Source organism: Mustela erminea, chromosome 1 (genome assembly GCF_009829155.1).
Source record: "Mustela erminea isolate mMusErm1 chromosome 1, mMusErm1.Pri, whole genome shotgun sequence".
Taxonomy (NCBI): Eukaryota; Metazoa; Chordata; class Mammalia; order Carnivora; family Mustelidae; genus Mustela; species Mustela erminea.
The window spans coordinates 171,742,965-171,764,987 of NC_045614.1; the positions used below are offsets into that span (position 1 = coordinate 171,742,965).

Sequence of the window (22,023 nt, forward strand, 5' to 3'; positions counted from 1 at the left end):
TTGTTGTGTTTCTGATCTCAAAGAGAAGGCTGTGAGCTTTTCCCAATTGAGAATGATATTCACTGTGTGTTCTTCATAGATAGATTTTATGAAGTTGAGGAATGTTACCTCTATCCCTATACTTTGAAGAGTTTTAATCAAGAAAGGATGCAGTATTTTGTCAAATGCTTTTTCTGCACTAATTCAGAGAACCGTGTGTTTCTTCTGTATTCTCTTATTGATTTGTTCTATCACATTGATTGATTTGTGAATGTTGAACCACCCTTGAATCCCAGAGATAAATCCCACCTGGTCATGGTGGGATTATCTTTTTAATGTACTGTTGGATCCTATTAGCAAGGATCTTGTTGAGAATCTTGGCATCCATGTTCATCAGGGATATTGGTCTGAAATTCTCCTTTTTGATGAGGGTCTTTGCCTGGTTTGGGGATCAGGGTAATGCTGGCTTCCTAAAACGAGTCCAGAAGTTTTCCTTCTGTTTCTTTTTTTTTTTTTTTTAAGATTTTATTTATTTATTTGACAGACAGAGATCACAAGTAGGCAGAGAGGCAGGCAGAGAGAAAGAGAAGGGGATGCAGGCTCCCCACTGAGCAGAGAGCCCGATGCGGGGCTCGATTCCGGGACCCTGGGATCATGACCTGAGCTGAAGGCAGAGGCTTTAACGCACTGAGCCACCCAGGTGCCCCTGTTTCCATTTTTTGAAACAGCTTCAGGAGAATAGGTATTATTTCTTCTTTGAATGTTTGGTAGAACTCCCCAGGGAATCCATCAGGTCCTGAGCTCTTGTTTTTTGGGGGAGGTTTTTGATCACTGTTTCAATCTTGTTACTAGATATTGGTCTATTCAGGTTGTCAGTTTCTTCCTGTTTCAGTCTTGGAAGTTTATAGGTTTCCAGAAATGCATCCGTTTCTTCCAGGTTGCTTAACTTATTGGCATATAACTATTGATAATAATTTCTGATGATTGTTTCTATTTCCTTGGTGTTAGTAGTGATCTTTCCCCTTTCTCTCATAATTTTATTAATTTGGGTCCTCTCTCTTTTCTTTTGGATTAGTTTGGCCAGTGGTTTATTGATTTTATTGATTCTTTCAAAGAACCAGCTTCTAGTTTTGTTGATGTGTTCTACTGTATCTCTAGTTTCTGACTCATTGATCTCTGCTCTAATCTTGATTATTTCTCTTCTTGTGCTTGGGGATGGCTTAATTTGTTATTGATTTTCCAGTTCTTTAAGGTGTAAAGAGAGTTGGTGTATTTGGGATTTTTCAATTTTTTTGAGTGAGACTTGGATGGCTATGTATTTCCCCCTTAGGAATGCCTTTGCCATACCCCATAGGTTTTGGACCAATGTGTTTTCATTCTCATTGGTTTTCATGAATTGTTTAAGTTCTTCTTTGATTTCCTAGTTGATCTGAACATTCTTGAGCAGGATGGTCTTTAGCTTCTAAGTATTTGAATTCCTTCCAAACTTTTTCTTTTAGTTGAGCTCCAGTTTCAAAGCATTGTGGTCTGAGAACATGCAGGGAATAATCTCAGTCTTTTGGTATCAGTTGAGCTCTGATTTGTGGCCCAGTATATGGTCTATTCTGGAGACAGTTCCATATGTGCTCCAGAAGAATGAATATTCTGTTATTTTAGGGTGGAATGTTCTGTATATATCTATGAGATCCATCTGGTCCAATGTGTCATTCAATGCTTTTATTTCTTCATTGATTTTCTGCTTGGATGATCTGTCTGTTATTGAGAGTGGCACGTTAAGATCCCCTACAATTAATGTATTCATATCAATATGACTCTTTATTTTGAGTAACAATTGGCTTATGTAGTTGGCTGCTCCCATGTTGGGGGCATAAATATTTACAATTGTTAGATCTTCTTGGTGGATAGACCCTTTAAGAATGATGTAGTGTCCTTCTTTATCTCTGACTACAGTCTTTAGCTTAAAATCTAATTTATCTGATAATGAGAATGACTACCCCAGCTTTCTTTTGGGCCCATTGGCATGAAAGATGGTTCTCCATCCTTTCATTTTCAGTCTGAATGTATCTTTAGGTTCCAAATTGTAGACAGCATATGGACGGGTCCCCTCATTTTATCCAATCTGCAACCCCGTGCCATTTTATGGGAGCATTTAGGCTGTTCACATTGAGAATGATTATTGAATGATACGTTTTTATTAAAATCATGTTGCCTGTGAAGTCCTTGTTTCTATAGATTGTCTCTGTAGATTCCTGTTCTGTGTCACTCTTGGGTTCTTCCTTCTTTTATAGAACTTCCCTTAACATTTCTTGTAGTGCTGGCTTGGTGGTCACATACTCTTTTAAACCTTGCTGGTCTTGGAAATTCTTTATCTCTCCATCCATTCTGAACGTCAGCCTTGCTAGATGAAGTATATTCTTGGCTGCATATTCTTCTCATTTAGTGTCCTGAATATGTCTTGCCAGCCCTTTCTGGCTTGCCAGGTTTCTGTGGACAGGTCTGATGTTATTCTGATGGTACTTCCTCTGTACATAAGGAATCTCCTCCCCCTAGCTGCCCTTAAGACCTCCTGTCTGAAATTATGATTCATGAATTTCACAATTAAGTGTCTGGTTGTCTTTCTAGACTTGTTGATCTTAGGGGGTGTCCATTCTGCCTCTAGGACACTAAAACTTGTTCCATTCTTCAGATTAAGGAAATTTTCATCCAGAATTTGTCCAACTATATCTTCTAGTCTTCTCTCTTTCTCCATCCCCTCAGGTATCCCAATAATTCTGACATTGAAATGTCATTTATTTCCCTAATTCTGTTCTCACGGCTTCTACACTGTTTGTTCCAAGCCTCCTCCTGATCCTTCTTTTCTATCAGTTTGTCTTCTAGATCACTAATTTGATCTTCTGCCTCAGTTACCAAGCTGATAGAGTATTTAGATTAGATTAGATTGGATCTCATTGATAGCATTTTTAACTTCTGCCAGATTGGCTCTCACTTCCGCCCTTAGAGATTCTATGTTGTCACTAACGGTCTTCTCCAACCTAGCCATTGCTTGGATAATTGCAACACCTTTCTGACATACTGTTTATGTCCATATCCAATAGTTCTCTGGCAGAGGGCACAGTCTCTGAGTTTTTCCTCTGTTGGGTGTTCCTCCTCCTAGTCATTTTGGTGAGAGGTGGTTGAGGGGATGTATAGCTGAATATATCGACCACAATCCAGGCAAGGTGCACCCCAAAGCAGAGCCCAAGAGCACGGTGGCCCAGGCATGAGTGGCACCTGCCTGCAGTTGTGGCACCAGCACGCTTGGCCAGGCCAGTCCCACCCCCGGCATGCTGCGAGTTCCATGGGTGCCTGGACAGCCTGGCTCATGTCTCCGGCTCATGGCTCCCGTTCGTGGCTCCACCTTGTGGTTCCCACTCCCTCTCCGGCTCTGCTCTCTGAGACCTTTGAAGTTTTCGCTGAATTTTCCTAAGTGTCATCTAATATGTAGAATTTTCTTATATTTATTATGATTCTTCGAGAAAGTTTAAATGTTCAAATAGAAGCATAAATACATGATACCCTCTAGTTCCATCCATGTTGTCGCAAATGGCAAGATTTCATATGATCTCCCTGATATGAGGAAGTGGTGATGCAACATGGGGGCTTAAGTGGGTAGAAGAAGAATCAATGAAACAAGATGGAATGGGGAGGGAGACAAACCATAAGTGACTCTTAATCTCACAAAACAAACTGAGGGTTGCTGGGGGGAGGGGGGTTGGGAGAAGGGGGTGGGATTATGGACATTGGGGAGGGTGTGTGCTTTGGTGAGTGCTGTGAAGTGTGTAAACCTGGTGATTCACAGACCTGTACCCCCTGGGGATAAAAATATATGTTTATAAAAAAATAAAAAAATTTAAAAAAAAGAAGCATAAATACAGAAGTGATGTTTACTTCACCAAGTAGTAATTTTCATAAATATATTTCCTTGATTTGCTTTTGGCCTAGTTCTGCAACCCGTTACCTTTAGACTTGATCTACCAGAGACAACAATAGGTAATGGTTTTCCTCTACAAACCACCTCTAATTGTTTTCTTTGCTATGGTCCAATTGCAGGTCTTTCTCAATTTGTCATATTGAATCATCATCTCTTCTTATCATCTCATCATCTTCTCACCTCATCATCTCATTCTCATTACTCTTGCTCTTTGCAAAATACAATAGCAATGTCTTCACTGTTCTAAAGACTTTGTTCTGAAGACCAACTTAAGACCACTTCTTACTGAGTTCATTTGTATCTACTTCATTTACTTCCATGTTCAGAATGAGTCCACATGCTCATGCCCATCTAACATTTTCTGCATGTTTAATGGTTCTCAGCTATAGTGCTACAACACACAAGCACATGACAAGTTAGGAAAGGTTCTGACAAGTAATTATTTTTAATGTTGATCAAAATACTAAACTTTGCCAATGGTTTACTTTTAAAAATAAACTTGAGGAGACTTCAGATGACCACTGCAATAATGAATATTTTCACTCACTTTTGTAACCCTGTATGTTCTCTTGAATGCGAGGGAGAAAGAGACTTGTGGTTGACAGACAAGGACTGTTTCTAACTTATACCCCATCTTAACCAGGGATGGTCATGAAGTGTGTCAAGCCCAAGAATGTTATTTCTTATCTGTCCTGGTGGGAGGGAGAAAAAAAAAAATAAAACAGTTGAGAACCTTATTCTTATATTCCACAGTCATTTTCCTGAAGGTTCTGTGTACATCTAACTTTCTTCTTCATGACCCATTTCATGTTTTCCTTTTTCTGTGTCAAATGAAGGAATCTCATGTAATATTCTGGTCTGGTGCTGGCTTTTGCATCTAAAGATTGACAACACTCATGCTTTTCTTTTGCAGCTCCTTTAGAGACACGAGGCAGCCCTTTTATACCCATGATTTCACCAAGTACTGGTGAAGAGGAACTGCAAACCACTCTGGGTAAATTTAGTTTTCATATTTCAGCCCAATAAGGACCTATCTTTCAGGGATTGCTTTTGAAGTAGCTATGTGTACATTGTGTATATCAATGATTCTAAACAATAGAGGGTCTCTTTTTTTACCATTATAAAAAAATCCATTCACTTGATTCTTTTACATTAACCATATATTTGTCCTTCTAATATTTATGCTGGTTTTCAATTGAAAATGAGAATATTTTAAAATATCTCAACAAAATTTTAACTGTTAAAAGAGAGGAATGTTCCCAAAGTGTATCAGTGCTATACTTTTTGTTGCTTTTTTCCCATATTTGAAACCACCTTTGGGAAGAAAAATTTCATTCTCAACTTATTGAGTATTTTATGGGTGTTGAGTGAAATGTTAAACAATGGGAGTTCCAAAAAAGAAACTGTTTTTAAGGGGGAGTCCTTTCTCAGCATCTAATATGAAAAAACAGGATTAGTGATAATAGTGCTTTTTCATTGTCCCCCAGTGCACTATGTGTAATGTTTTCATTTAAATCCCACAATGCCGAGATAGATTCTATTACTTGCCCCATTTTATAGATTAGAGAATTGAGGCATAAAGAGAATTAAAAATTGGGCTAAGTCACACAGCTAATGTCAGAGCTGGATTGGAACCTGCATACTCAGAGCTCCTGGGATTCACCTCAATGTTATACAAATGAGTGTGGTAGAGAAATGAGCAACATGTTAAAGAAGCCAAATACTGGGTGCATCAGGGGAGGAGGCAACATTTACACCAGATTTTCGAGCTGGAGTGAGAATTCAAGTTAAACATGTGAAGGGTTCTTTCGGGTGAAAGACAGATGGGAGAGAGGCATTTCAGAGAATGGTGTTCAGGCTAATATGATGAGCATGTGACTGTCCTGGAGAAATAAAGATGGTGCATCTGGAAGGTTAGTGGGGGTAAGTGAGCCATGCTTTCAGTTCAGTACCAAACTTTCACAGCATGGAAAACCCCGGTTTGCCTGACCCTAGATTGAAAATGAATCAGAAAACAAGAATTCCCAGCTTGTGTTTGTTGATTCCTTTGCCCTGTCCACAATACATCTAACATGGCTGTGTTTATTTAAATCTGTGGCCTTATTTTCCTCCCTTCATCCCTTTTAAAATAAATCTGTCCTGTGTGTGTGTGTACTGAAATGAAGTTACTGATCATATTTCAAAATGAAATCCCTTTTAAAGGAACAAATTTAAAACTGAGCAAACACACCCTAATTTTCAAATATTCATCTATTCTAGCCATATCCACAAAGTGAACATCATCCATGACCGCAAAGTCAAAAGTACTTTTCAAGAACCATTGCTAGATTTGTTATGTAGCTTCTACACCCTATTTATTTTAGTATACCTTGGTTTATTGAAGCAAGAGCCATCGCCTGCCAATGGTCACAAGTATATCTGTTACGAGCAGAATCCATATTATAAACCAGGGCAGGAAAAAAAGACAACAAGTGTATTCTATGCCCCAAGTACTTTCTTGGACACAAGGTGTGGTAAAGGGGCAAAGTAATTTTTGTGTCTATATGATGCTGTGATGACTTCAAGAAAATATGGAAGTAGAAGTAGTGCCACACTTAGTTTTCTTATTTTGCCAGAAAAATGTCAATAAACTTTGACTCTCACATCACATAAATAGAAGACTATTTATTCTTATACAGTATAAATGCACCTGTTTTCATACCATGTATTTCTTTTCACATAAATAACTTATGGAGTTTATGACATAGAGGGGAGGCATGAAGACAGTAATATATAGAAACAGTTGCGAGGCACAGTTTGGAACGACCATGTCCAGGATCATGAAACAGTAATCGTGAACTTAAAGTTTTTGGAAATCCTTACAATAATCATTAAAAGAATAGGGCAAGAAGATAGCATATATAATAAATGAATTATTAAAATATACCTTTAACCTTGAAATTTTGTGATGACAAGGCATACTTATAAATGTAATTTCCCCTGGGCCAGAAAGAAATGTGGGGTTTTTTGATATGTTCATGATGATAATTACTGAAAGCCACCAATCTTTACTGTGTTTTTCCCCAGAAGAGACCGACCAATCCACTCAGAAATTCTTCACAACTAAGATTCCACTAACAACTGAATTGGTGACAACTCAGGGTAATGCTATATCCCCACTTCTGTATAGTAAACTATTTATTTTCATTTTTAATGAGGAAAGAAATTTTCTTTTCAGAATGTCTGTTTTCATCACAGTGAATTAATATAGGTGCAGAATATCAGCTGAATAAGAATATTTATATGTACACCGCTTGAATGTAGGAAAGACAGTTTATTTAATTAGAACGTTGCTTTTGAAGGTAGGGTTGACCATATGATACTGAGAACTAAGAATGAAAGCCTCCTCCCACCATGCTTTTTTAGTTTGTTTAATCTTAATTTGTTTCATTTTCCACATCTGATAAATAAGAATCCATATTAGCTTTTTTAATTCCCCATTCTTCTCCTTCTCCCCATCCTTCCTTGTGCTCTCTCTCTCTGCCTCCCTCTGGCCCATCTCCTCTATTACATAAGCACATTGATACTGTAGCCTGAGGAAGGAAACTAGTAAGGAGAAGAATCAGTTTTTTAAGACAACTTATATTTAAATATCAAAGGAAGGTTTGGGGGCTATTTCCTTTTATTTCTTCCTTTCTACTTCTTGGGAAACGAACTTGCCTACACAAAGTTCTATCTCCATGTTCTCAGGAGTCTATTCTTTATATATTTTTCTATCCTACTTAGGTTATAACCAGCTGTGGATTTCTGGTATTTTGGATTTTTTTTTTCTTTCTGTTCTAAATGATCCCTTTTGTTCACCTCTACATCTTTCATATGGCAGGATGCCCAAAAGACAAAAGTAAACTTTTTTTTAAGAACTTGGAAAACACATTGATTTTATTTATTGTCAGTTATAATTAGTGGAGAATATTTGGTATAAGAAATTTGAAATAAGAAAAATTATTTAAAAATCTGATTTTAAGATATTTTATAATAAGTAGAGCAGTACATATTCTAAATAAAGATGACTAGAACACTTTATGGCATAGCATAGTTCTTATAAATGTTCTCAATCTTCTTTTACTAGTTTGGTTTCATTTTTTATTATGTTTTAAACATTTATTACTTACCTTATTACCCTCCTATTTATTAACTTTCTATTTATTTATGCATCCACACAGAAGAAACCTAACATAATGACAGCCCTCCCACGTCCTCATGACCAGCTTCCAGTATTAACAACAGATGGTCAATCATGTCGCATCCATAACACATCCTCATTTTTGTAGGCTTATTTTTATGTTTTTGCTTAATAGAAGAAATTAATGTCTTACTTTATAGAAGGTAGTTGGATTCTTATAATGAAATACATTGTTTTTGTAGCAAAATATGTAAACATTTATAATAAGCAACATAAAAAAGACTATTCAGTTCAGGTTATGTTGCCAGATGAAGAAAGGTTACAGCTTTTTAAAGCTTTATAGATTTCAGAATTGAGAATAAAAGATTAAAGGCCTATTTTTTCCTTGCTTTTTTTTTTTTTTAACTTCAATGGGAATGTCAGTACTGTATCACCATTACTAGTGTATGTGGAATTTTTATCAAATTCTTTCTAGAACATGGTTCTACCACATAGGAATTTCATGGCTGAAGGGGTGTATATCCAGGATCTGATATCATTATATGAAATGTCTTCACATATTTATACAAGGTCCTGTATATTCTGAGGATCATTAGCTTGAGCCTAAATTGTGCCACCTTAGGGTTCCTACTTTTCAAGACTTGGACCAAGAATCTTTTAAAGTGAACTCACCAGGCCTTCGCTGATATGAGGCGACAAAGAACACCCTAGGAAAGAACCTATCATAAGGACGGGAATGGCATTCAGCACCTGGTCCAGCCCCATAGTCCCGCTTTATCATCAGGACCCACTTTCACAAAGCCATGCTGTGCATCACTAGGGTCACCCTCATAAAACATATGAAAGTGTGCCTGAGCTCTGTGGAAGAGGTAGTCAATCAACTGTTTTATCATATTGTATTTTTAACATCATGCATTAGAGGCATAAGACAGCACATGGCATTTTGAGAAATGTGCTGGGGGGTGAAATGGTTGCTCATGGTCTTTACACTCTCCCCATGCATGGACCAACACCTGTGTGGCTCTTTGATCTCCCAACCTCCACGATGAGACCCAAGGCCTCCAAAAAAACTTTGTGTCAAAAACCGACAGCATGAGCCTGCTAGTAGAATCTTCAACCGCATTTCTCTGTGACACCCTTGCTCCTTTGCCTGCTGAGACAATTCCCTGCAGGACGCCGTAACCAAAACCCTGAAATACGCATGCTCTTCTTTGCCTTTCTCAAACTGTAATAGAAACTCACTTGACTAGAGATATTTTGGGTACCCTGTTTATTTTACTTATTTCCACTCCCTTGTCCCTGTCCTCCCCCACCCCAGGGAAAGTTATGTCTTCCTTACCCTCTCTCTGTGCTGGGCAGAACACGACACCTTCAAGGTATTTCTCCTATAATCCTATTAGTTTAGTTTTGATATTAACTTCATATAGTATTTCTTAATGCTCTTCTTAAATAGATTTTTATAAAACTAGGTACAAAAGCATCCTTTTTTTTATTTAATTTCTTTTGAGTGTAACAGAATTCATTGTTTATACACCACACCCAGTGCTCCATGCAATACATGTCCTCCATAATACCCTCCACTTGGCTCCCCCAACCTCACACTCCTGCCCCTTCAAAACCCTCAGATTGTTTTTCAGAGTCCATAGTTTTCTTATGTTCATCTCCCCTTCCAATTTCCCTCAACTCCCTTCTCCTCTCCATCTCCCTATGTCCTCCATGATATTTGTTATGCTCCACAAATAAGTGAAACCATATGATAATTGACTCTCTCTGCTTGACTTATTTCACTCAGCATAATCTCTTCCAGTCCCATCCATGTTGATACAAAAGTTGGGTATTCATCCTCATATAGTATTTCTTAATGCTCTTCTTAAATAGATTTTTATAAAACTAGGCACAAAAGCATCCTTTAAAATTATTAGTCATTAAAAGCTATGTGGATGTATGTTCACAAAGCTCCTTTTCTTTTCCTTTTTTTCTTTCAGTTTAAAATTAAAACCCTAGAGCAGTTTTCTTGAGGCCATGTGTTATTTAGTGATAAACTCTATGAGTAACTCACAGTCTAAACTGAAGTTATATTCCAGCACTGGTCTGAAAAAGTCTGTCTAGATTTGAGTAAAGATTGTGGGGGAAAAAAATAAAGCAAAAATTCTGATCCTAGGACTTTGAAATACCAAGTGTAGTCCTGATTGTTTCTGTGTTCTGCTTTATATACCTTTCCTGTCTAAAGTTTAAAAATTAATATTTGTCCTAGAAGAAGACTAATAAGAACCATGATCCTTGTATTTCTTTGAGCTAAAACATTTTAACATTGAAGAAATTAAGATGAAAAACTGAAATAGATTCAATTCACAGGTAATCCGACCACTATCAAAGAGAATTTTGAAGAAAAACATTTGCAAATCATCATGACACCATTTGAGGGTGTGATGAGAATTAATTTTTTTATAACATCAGTGCCTCTGCTCACTCTAGCTGCAACACTTTGAAAGGCCCACGATAAACCTACAAGGAACTTCAGTATGTGTCTGCTGTTTTTGGCTTGAAATATGGCAAAATTCTGCTCATCCATCTTCACACTGGAAGCTTATAAATGAGCTGCATTATAATCTATTTCACAGGTGTATTTTTTTAACTTGGTAGGAAAGGCATTGCTGATTTATGATTATATAAATACCCACTTAAGATGTGAACGAAATCATCAAAACGATGTCATCTACTTACATAGTTTGCAAGAAACATTTTTTCCAGTCTTAGCTAAAGCATTACCAGGAGGGTGGTGTTAAGGAGGCAGTGTGGTATGTCGAGGGCGAGGAGAGGAGGGAAGGGAAGAGGGGGGAATTCCAGGATGAAAGTACACTTTAAAACCTTGGGAAGTAAAAGGATTTCAGCTTAGTTTCTCATGAGTTTGCCTGCTACAATGGTCGTTCATTTTTAAAATTTATTCAGCAAGTCTTCCTTAGGAGTCCTCACCATGCAGGCCGTGGTGTGTTGCTTCCAGGACTTGCCCCAGTTTCTTGCTCCTTGCTCATCCTCTCTTGATAGGCAGAACAACAAAGATTATTGTCTCCCATTCCTCAAGCTTTAATGGATAGGACTATGAGTATTCATTTCAGGGTTATGAGCTAGGACAGTTTGATAGAGACCACCATCCCTATTCTTTTAACCTACCTAAAAATACTTTTTTAATTTTTGAGATTACCTGTCTTCTTGGGCAAAATAATGTTCCACTATGACTTCCTAATTGAGAGATGTGGATGGATGGATGGATGGATGGATGGATGGATGGATGGTTGGCTTATATGTTTACGATGTTAACAACCATTGCGTAAAATAAAATACCTTTAAGAAAGATGGACTAAATGAAGACTAATCCTTGACACACATTACAAATGACTTAGCTCACTTTGTGCCTTTATTTCCAGTCATGAATATGTATGCTTGCTTTATTTTCCTTTAGCAGCAATGCTGTAGTGCATAATTGCAGGTTTCAAAACATCCTTTCTACTTCCATGCAAAGTGTATGAGTTGCTAGTCCCTAGGATGCTAACTCCCCATTTAATGGAAAGTTGGTGATTAAATACAAAGCCTTTCCTCTGTTTCAGCACCACACAGATTGTATACTACTCCTGTGAGGCCCAGAATACCGGACAAAGCACACATCAGACCCGGTAAGTTGTTTCTCTTTCCGATGACCTAAATAATCAGCACACCTGAGAAGGTATAAAATGTGTCGAAATAGTAGCATACACCAAGGGAGGGATATATATCTCTAAATGGCAATAAAGAATGTGCAGAAATTCAGATCCTTGTGGAGAGGTAATAATGAATCTATGGTAATTATAAAGTGTGACTAAGGTTTTTAAGGATGACCAGATATAAAGACTCCCATGGAAATTTATCAATAGAGAAGTATTTTTAGAATAGCATCTGTGTGTAAATCTCACACATACTCCTTCAGTTTTCCATGGCAATTATAGGAAAAGAATTAGAGTTAGCTATTCGATATTACTAGCTCTCAAATAATATTTAAGAAGGGATGGTCTATTCTAGTATAAAAGATGCTTGTTCTGGGAGAACATATTTCCTTGATTCCTTCAGATAATAAAATATACACACATATACACATATTTTATAGGTAATATACAGTAAAAATGATAAGCATTGGAAAATACTTTACATTTATTGAATTCTCCAAAAGTTCTAGGATCTCTGTAACTGGAGCTTGTTAAGGAGAAGTTAACTTGGAGAGGCTGATCTGATTCATGTAAATTGTTCCTGTGCTAAAGCACAAGATGTACTAAAGACACTGACATTCTGTTGCTGCAATTCTAAGTCAACTTAAAGTTCTAAATAATGAAGCTGGCTTACAAATTAATGTTCTTCATCTACATCTCTCTGGGCATATGGGAAAAGAAATCATTTTATCCTTCGGTTTCTGAGGATTCCGTGTGGTTGTGTGTGTGTGTGTGTGTTCTGTGGGGTGGGTTGGCTGTAATCTTCCAAGACCCAAAGGTAATAAGGCACAGACATCTTTTATAAACAAATACATCTCCATGTGCCCTCTGTACCATGAGCTTTATGTGTGGCTGGTTATAGTAAAAGTTTATACACAATAATGAAACCATAACAACAATGGCTAACATTGACTGAGGGCTTGCCATGTGTCTTGTGGGGTACAGTTGAGGAAGCCAAAGCATGAGAAGAGGTAGGAAGTAGATTTGAAGGCAAGCAATTCTGGCTCCAGAGCTTGCTCTCCCAACCACAATATACTTTGTGCTTTTCCTTGAAGAGTCTTCCAGAGGATATGACAAGTGACCTCTTAAAGCACTGGCAATGTTCTGGCTCTCCCTAAAGTGGAAGAGAAATTAAAATGATTTCAACATACTCCGTGTTCAACAGTGAACTTGTACCAGATTAAGAGGGAACACCTGTATGTAGAGACCCCTGCAAAAGACCCACCAACTTATGAGTCATGAATTAAGGCCTTGGCATGTAAAGATGCTTCAAGTTTTCATTGGGTTTTCATTGGGTATATATGTAGTCCTGATCTTTCTTCAGTTCTGTTTTGAAATGTATCTAGTGCTTAGAAATTAACTGAGGTATTTCCCATTTAGACCTATAAATTCCCTTGCCAGTTAGTTCTTCAAGCCAGTGATAACCTCAGAGTAAAAAATCAGGTCACTCTTCCAACATTCAAGTCTATGATTTTTAAACCAGAATTGTGGTTTCCGTATTTTAAACAATAGTTTTTAGTAAGCGATCATTTTTCTGTTGCCACTTTAAATGACTTCCAATTCTCTGGGAACTTCTTTTTGCCTTGATTGCAAGGTTTTAACAAGAAAATTTCTAACCTATTTATTTCCCACTTTATTGTAGTTCTGAATAAGACAACTACAAGACCTAGTAGACTCAAACCCAGTAAGACACCCAAAGGGAATGGAATGGGAACAGGTAATGATCACAAATTTACTTCTTTATGATCCTCTCCAAACTATAAAAATGTTCATTCAAAATTTGTATTTTTATTGAATTCACACTTCAAATTTCTTTTTCACCAGTTTTGGAAGTTCTTAATGTAACTGGAATTGGAAATTGTAACTCATTCTAAAATCAAAATTTCCAGTGTCTGAAAACATAGAAAAAGAATTTTTCTTTTCTAAACTCAGTCCATAAAATCAGCTACCATGTATAGTCTTGATTCTTGAAAAGATCCTGATTAATATGTATAATATGTATTATTGGATAAAAATATCAAAATAACTGTTTTCTCTAATTTCAGAAACACTTTCCACACATAGGCTCAAACTTCAAGACTATAATCACTTTGTTTTTTGTTGGTAGTTTCACCAGTACCATTACAATTTTTTTTATAAGACCTGCAACTGTTGGCAGTGTGGGACATGATAGTCTAACAAGAGCAACTAACAGCTAATCATACTGGCTACAGGCATAGTAACATTACCAAAACATTCAGCTTAATTTGGGAATTAAATGACATTGCCCTAATCCAACCAGATCTCTGGAAATAGGAGTCATGCAGATAACTAAGACAGTAATCTGATTAAAGTTCAAACACCTAACTCACTAAGTGGATAAATGGTAGTTATTAGATGCCTTAATAAGGGATTGCATCATTTCTTTTTTCTTTCTTTCTTTCTTTCTTTCTTTCTTTCTTTCTTTCTTTCTTTCTTTTCTTTTTCTTTCTTTAAGGTGAGGAAGAAGTGGGACAGAGGGAGAGAGAGAGAATCTTAAGCAGGCACCATGCCCAGTGCGGAGCCCCATATGGGTCTCGATCTCACAATCCTGAAACCATGACTTGAGCCGAAATTAAGAGTTCGACACAACCAACTGAGCCACCCACGCACTTGCAATATTTTTTTAACAGTACAAATCATGTGCGTGCTTATGAAAAAAGCATGTTAATAAGAATTTTTTAATACATATATAAATAAATCCATGATGGTTCCCTATTGAGAGTGAGATATGAATAATACCTGAAAATATTTGGTCTAAAAATCATTTTGATTTTATTTATTTATTTATTTATTTTTTATTTTTTATTTTTTATTCATTGTTTTTGTACCACACCCAGTGCTCCATGCAATCTGTGCCCTCTCTAATACCCACCACCTGATTCCCCCAAACTCCCACCCCCCCCACCACTTAAAACCCCTCAGATTGTTTTTCAGAGTCCATAGTCTCTCATGGTTCACCTCCCCTTCCAATTTCCCCCAACTCCCTTCTCCTCTCTATCTCCCCATGTCCTCCATGCTATTTGTTATGCTCCACAAATAAGTGAAACCATATGATAATTGACTCTCTCTGCTTGACTTATTTCACTCAGCATAATCTCTTCCAGTCCCGTCCATGTTGCTACAAAAGTTGGGTATTCATCCCTTCTGATGGAGGCATAATACTCCATAGTGTATATGGACCACATCTTCCTTATCCATTCGTCCGTTGAAGGGCATCTTGGTTCTTTCCACAGTTTGGCAACCATGGCCATTGTTGCTATAAACATTGGGGTACAGATGGCCCTTCTTTTCACTCCATCTGTATCTTTGGGGTAAATACCCAGGAGTGCAATTGCAGGGTCATAGGGAAGTTCTATTTTTAATTTCTTAAGGAATCTCCACACTGTTCTCCAAAGAGGCTGTACCAACTTGCATTCCCACCAACAGTGGAAAAGGGTTCCCCTTTCTCCACATCCCCTCCAACACATGTTGTTTCCTGTCTTGCTAATTTTGGCCATTCTAACTGGTGTAAGCTGATGTCTCAATGTGGTTTTAATTTGAATCTCCCTGAGGGCTAGTGATGATGAACATTTTTTCATGTGTCTGATAGCCATTTGTATGTCTTCATTGGAGAAGTGTCTGTTCATATCTTCTGCCCATTTTTTTATATGATTGTCTGTTTTGTGTGTGTTGAGTTTGAGGAGTTCTTTATAGATCCTGGATATCAACCTTTTGTCTGTACTGTCATTTTCAAATATCTTCTACCATTCCGTGGGTTGCCTCTTTGTTTTCTTGACTGTTTCCTTTGCTGTGCAGAAGCTTTTGATTTTGATGTAGATTTGTTTTAAAGTTTTTTTTCTATAGGTTCTTACAGTGTGTGAAGTTCTAGGAATACACTTTTCTTCAAACTAATTAATGAGGCAATTACTATAAATCCCTGACTCGTGAAAAGCAAGAAAGTATTCCAATATCTGTTTGTGCTCAGCTGTTTTTTTTTTATTATTCCCAACTGTGGGATTAAGCAATGCATAGTTTCTCAGTTTGACATAAACAATCTGGGTCTAAAGGAACCACCTTGTTAATAGTCAAAACACTTCCCTGGAGTTTGACTAAGGGAAAATAGAAGAAAGCATTTGTGTCAACAAAGCAAATGAAAGAACAGGTAGCTATGGTCAAACTTGAAAGTTATTAACTTTTAGTGTAATCAAGCATTGGTTCTCACTAGGAAAAGGCTAATTGTTTTCCAGAAGAAATAAAAAAGCATTATTATAAGTCTATTTGCAATACAAACATTTTTTTCCAGAGCCCCTTGTAACACAGACTGACATCTATTACCCTTTTTTGTAGATGAAATGAACTTTGTAGTATTAATTCATCTAGTTAAACTGTGGAAGGATGTCCTCTTAACAGAGTTTCTTCATTTTAATTAGTTGTTCACTAGTAGAAATGGGTTGGTGAGCACACGTAGACAAAGCTGAGCTCAGTTTCTGTTTTCCTTGCTCTACTTCCATCCCCAACCAAAATGCATTGCATATGTTCTATCATCTGATAGAATTCCCCTTTGGGGAATGCTGCCCATCTGCAGGGAATGAAGTCTGCAGACAGCATCCTTTTCAGTTCCTTCAGAATCAGCCTTAGCTGAGAGAGCCTCACCATGTCAAGGTGATGCATTTTCACATCTACTACAATATCACATAACAACCAAATGATATTTGCCTCAAGAATGCAAGGTTGGCTCAACATCCAAACAAATTTATATAATTCATCACATTAACAGAGAAAAGGAGAAAAATCATACCACCGCCTCAATAAATTAAAAAAAAAAAATTAGACAAAATCCAAAATCCTTTCATAATGGAAACTCACAGAAAACGAAGACTAGAAGGCATTTTCCTCACTGTGATAAAGGACATATCTGAAAAACCTGCAAATAACATCATACTTAATCGTCTGAATGTTTTTCTTCTCACATCAAGAGCAGCACAAGGATTCCTACTTTAACCAGCTATGCTGAAAAGAGTAGTGATTTACCCAATGCAATAAGGCAAAAAAGGAAATAAATGATATAAAAATTGGAAATCATAGATGACATGTAATGAAAAGAGTAGTGGAGTATTAACCCAATGTAATAAGGCAAAAAAAGAAGTAAATGATATCAAAATTAGAAATCATAGATGACATGTAGGATATAATGAATGGAAAATTTAATAGCTCTCAGACTATTTGCTTAGGGAATAAGGTTTTTAAAAATTCATGAGAAGAGTGTCTTAAAATCTATTCTCTCCAGATTAATGAATTACATGAGTCCACCTTACTTTGATTCTGCATAATTTTTTTCTGGCTTGTTTACTAAAAATGCAGGGCTTTTTTTTTTTTTTAGTTCATTTTCTCCTCAGATCCAGTCCACTATCTCATCCACACTCACATATAGTTTCTATCAAATCTTAATGAGACTTAATTTCTGTGTCAACTGATTTCTAATCAAATGTGACATCTTGCCCAGAATATTTATCTTTATTATTCATCCATCTCACATACATTTTCCTGTAGTTTTTCTTGCTGAAATTTTCAGCCCAGATATTTTACATTAAAAAGAAAAACCAGTTGATAAAGGAAGTGTTTAGGATTTATAGGACATATTCCTCATGGTTTTAGGCCACATAAGATTGTGCCCTTAGGTCTTAAAACTATGGACCTTTGATTATTTAGGCCTCTATAAAAATCTTGCAATGATTTCATAAACCCAAAGACGATTTCATAAACCGTCTTGAGCTAGGTTTCTTATTTCATGACATCATTACAGATATTTGCCTAGCTTTATATGCATTTCTTAGCTACATTTATAAATATGCCTCCACCTCAAAGTCTGAAAGTACCCTACAGAGGTTGAGGTTGTAGGTGGGTCATTTTCCAGCATTCTGCTTTTACAGGTTTTCCAGAGACGTGTTTCAGCTTCACTGATGTGTTCTAAAAATTACAGCCAACTTCAGATCTACACTGCAGAGATGCAACAAGCATGCCCTGGACCAGGAGGTCACACAGACTATAGTCCCACAGGCCAAATCTGGCTTATGGCCTATTTTCATGAATAAAGTTTTGTTGAAACATAGCCTGCTTTCACAATATAATGGTAGAGTGAAATAATTGTGACGGAGACAATATGGTCCGCAAAGCTGAAAATGTTTGCTCTCTGTCCAACACAGAGTAGACTAACTTCTATTCTCCAACTTTCTCCCTATGGAAGGAAGTTGCTGAGCTATACAGGTCCTCCATTGAAGGTCCATTATGTGTCAGGCAAAATATAGTCTGGAAACCAACTTGACACATGTGGTTTAGCAGATATGTTACATATTGAGCCTGAGACTCCTCTCTCTGCCTCCTAATGAGGAATCCACACTTGACTGCCCCCATATAGTGTGCTTGACAACCAGAAACCAGACTCCTCCGAGATGAGGAATGTGTTTTTCTGGGCTGTGGCTAACCCTTCCAGTCTGCTGGCTCATCACTCCTGGCTTTTGAGCAAGGTGCTGAGATTTGGAGACAAAGGCACAGAGACCAATCATGCATAAAGACCACCCTTTTTTGGTCACAGGAAACAGTGTCTAATACATTTGGAAATGAATTTTCAGTTTACTGTGTTTGTGTGCAACGTTTTTGTTACCATGGTTAAAAATCATAACTTCATTTTTGACAATAAACTGCTAAGGAGTAAACTATGTAAATCCAGAGATTTTTGGAGAACTCCCATATGGCAAATGGGGACTCATGCTAAAGCTGCATTTGGTACTTCCAGAGCTAGTTTTGCCCTTCTGAAAATATGTTGATTAATCCTGCCTGAGGGAAAAAGAATTCAGGTCACAGCCTGGGCCAGACTGGCTGATTAAGTGCCAATTCCTGAGAATTCTTTCTCCATAGTTTCTCTCTTCCTGGCTTCCTCCTTTGCCTTCCTGCCGCCTCTCTGCTACCTTTGGCCTTCACTTGCTCTCTGATTCAGAGCAAAGGAAGTTCACTGGAGTGTGGGCCCTGGTGCTCATATTGCTGCCTGGCTGACATGCAAACCACAGTAAGATGTAGGCATGGCCAGAACCGGAGTTCATCCCCCTGTGCCCAGTTCAATGCCCTGTCCCTGAGCCCCAGGACTGCCTTTCGCAAAGCTCTTAACAACATTTTTCTACCCTGACAACTTCTATCTGTTTCTGAAGGCTGAAGAAAGGTTAGCTGATGATTGATTTGGGTACTTATATTTAATAGTAAGATGCTTCTGTCTCTACCTATAGAGAAGCTGACACAATAGGTGGTTTCTGCTGATTTTTCTCTTAATTAGAAAAAAAGCCAGGGAAATTGTATCTTTGGTCTTACTCATAAAGTAGGCCTGCAGAGTTTTGGATTCTCTCCTATATCTCCAATTGATGAGCCCCTGTGGCTCAGAGGACCTGTCCACTGTCAGAACTGTCCACTGTCAGAATCTGCTATTCTCTGAGTCCCACACCTTAGTGGTATGCTTGGATGACACATGCTTGCCATCCAGGGCCATTTACAGTGGTGATGCTTCAAACCACCCAAAAGGCAGAAGATAGGACTCTAAAGCTAATGTCCCTTAGCCTCTTTGTGAGGAATGACAGAAGCAAGATGCTGACAGTACACTGTGTTATGCCACTTAGTGGTTAAGAGCTAGGCTTTGCTAGGTGCATGCCTGTCAGTCCCAACACTTCCTAGCTTTGAGTTGCTTAATCCTCCCCTGCCTTGGGTTTCTTCGTCTCTAGGATCTGGATGGTATATCCCACACAGAAGGGTTGTATGGATCAAATAAGGCACTGAATATGGAAGGTGCTTTGAGCCAAAATGCTTTGTTTTTGTTTTGCAGTTAGAAAGATTTGGGAAAGTGTTGTGAAGAAGAATGACTACAGGCACACACAATCTACTAACCTTCTGGAATACACAATACATTTTTTAGTCTCAAAGAGTAGTGGTAAATCAGGTTCACCAAACCAGGTTATCCCACAGTGGAAGTACTTTCCATTCCTCTATGCCATGAACAAATGAGTCCTTTTCCAACAAAAACACCCAAATGAACACATTACACTGAGAGTGGGTACAGGAAGAAGAGTAATGAGCCGTTTGTTTTTGCCATGCCTGTGGGATTAGCCACAAAATAACCATTGACCTCAAAAACATTCTCCCTACTACAAATAAGCAACACTTAATTCATGGCTCCCTATAAACATTCGCCATGATTTTATATATACTCTTTTACCCAAGCAGCAGAGAGTATGAGATTGCCGTACCGGGGTTTATAAATTAATGCTTATTATAATTATTATAGTATTAATAATAATGATAATGTTAATAATTGTAATGCTATTTCTACATTAATTAAAATGTTTATTTATAATAATTAATTTCATCACTTAATGTACTAATACCTGATTTTTGGCAAAGTTTCTCCTGTATTTTAATCAATATTATTTTAATATATCTGCCTGCACAGTAAATGAGATTGAGTGTGTAAAGTCTCTACATAGTCCCTAGAACACAGTGAATACTCAAAACAAGGTGATGATTTTGGTTGTCCTTGTTCATTTATAGACTAGTATACTAAATATTCTGATTTTTTAAGTATGTGAATTACAGTCAGGTCCTCAGAGTATAGAGAATTTTTTTATTATTATCTTCTGTTAGTCACTATACAGTACTTCATTAGTGTTCCATGATTCATTGTTTGCACATAACACCCAGTGCTCCATGAAATACATACCCTCCTTAATACCCATCCCAGGTGAACCTATCCACCCACCGCACCCCTCTAAAACCCTCAGTTTGTTTCCTGGAGTCCACAGATCCTTGTCTGTTTGCATGGATAATGTCTGTTTCTGTTCTTTCTTAATGATGACTGTCAGCGACATTGGGGAAGATTATTTTATAAGGTAAAAACATAATAATTCAAAAAAATAAGACAAAACCTAAATTGGCTCCCCCTCTCTTTAGGATAGATATTCAAACTCTTGGCATGGGTGTTTAGGTCAATGACTAATAACCACCAGATTATATTTGAGAGACATAGGAGATAAAATTTCACACAAAACACTTTTCAGATCAATTTCTTCCAATAGCAATTTGGAGCTCTCTGCCTGCCCAGGACTAATTTATAAGTCTCAAAGTTACAAGTCCAGTATGTGGCCTAACCAGAGTGATAGCCAAGGCTTCTCCAGGAATATTTTTAAAGTCAACTTACCAAGGATAAATCCAAACACATTGGAATTTTAAGAGGCTTTAGGGGGGTGGAGGAAAACTTTTTTTAAAACCGCAGAATGTACTTATGAATATTGACAAAAAATGGCCAGTCACTGAATACAAAGTCTGCCTGGTAAGACCATACCACCCAGGAAGGCAGTACAGTGTGGGCATCATGGAAAATTAAGACAATACCATGATCCATAATTAAACACTAACTCTTCCAAAAAATTATTACAGCTAATGAATATAGTGCTCTCAGTATTTTCTATATGCAGACAGGAGAAGCCAATTAAAATGTCTGGGCACAAAAACACCAGTGCCACTGTTCTGCTTTGAATGCACATTATCACTGATTACCAAATTTCTGTGAAAAAACACTTAACACATTTTTGCTGTTTACTCACTTCCTTTCATTCCTTCTGCTCATAGGGGTCAAGCAAGCCCCAAAGCCATCAGGTGCTGGTAAAAATGTGTCCATGGACTCTACGCACTCCACCAAAAAACCAGGTAAGGAATAAAATACTGACTCCCTTACTTTGCTCTTCTCTGCTACTTGGGCAGAAACTGCAGTGTCAAAAGTTGTAGCAAAAACAGCATCCTTACAGCTCTCAAAGAACCATGCCAACAGTACTCCTAGAGAAACATTCTAAAATAAAATATATTTTTTAGAATGTTTCTCTAGAAGTACCCAAAGGTACCCTTTGGGGCACCTGGGTGGTTCAGTTGGTTAAGCATCCGACTCTTGATTTTGACTCAGGTCATGATCTCATGGTTGTGAGATGGAGCCCTGCGTCGGGTGTCAGGTGTGGAGTCTGCTTAAGATTCTCTCTCTCTCAGCCCCTCCTCCACCCTGTGCATACTCACTCTCAATCTCTCCCCCCCAAAAAAATTAAAAATATAAAATATTATCTTTGGGAAAATGAAAGTGCTCTAAGCACATA

At 37.6% G+C, this 22,023-nt stretch overlaps 2 protein-coding genes across 37 annotated transcripts in view; one reads left to right on the forward strand and one right to left on the reverse strand.

The window, feature by feature from the left end:
• Positions 1 to 22,023, forward strand: part of ABI3BP (ABI family member 3 binding protein) — a 256,296-nt gene that overhangs the window by 192,712 nt on the left and 41,561 nt on the right. For 29 of the 36 annotated variants that reach the window (XM_032350780.1, XM_032350494.1, XM_032350538.1 and 26 more), the window contains 6 exons: positions 3,961 to 4,008; positions 4,863 to 4,943; positions 7,016 to 7,090; positions 11,717 to 11,782; positions 13,491 to 13,565; positions 21,512 to 21,589. In XM_032350780.1, coding sequence (XP_032206671.1) covers positions 3,961 to 4,008; positions 4,863 to 4,943; positions 7,016 to 7,090; positions 11,717 to 11,782; positions 13,491 to 13,565; positions 21,512 to 21,589 — 423 coding nt within the window. The remainder of the gene's footprint in view (positions 1 to 3,960; positions 4,009 to 4,862; positions 4,944 to 7,015; positions 7,091 to 11,716; positions 11,783 to 13,490; positions 13,566 to 21,511; positions 21,590 to 22,023) is intronic. The other 7 variants (XM_032350502.1, XM_032350587.1, XM_032350767.1 and 4 more) reach the window with 4 other exon arrangements.
• Positions 12,690 to 22,023, reverse strand: part of TFG (trafficking from ER to golgi regulator) — an 84,520-nt gene continuing 75,186 nt past the window's right edge. Inside the window, exon 9 of the mRNA XM_032350834.1 lies at positions 12,690 to 12,962. Within this exon, the coding sequence (XP_032206725.1) occupies positions 12,705 to 12,962 (258 nt within the window). The 3' untranslated portion in view covers positions 12,690 to 12,704. The remainder of the gene's footprint in view (positions 12,963 to 22,023) is intronic.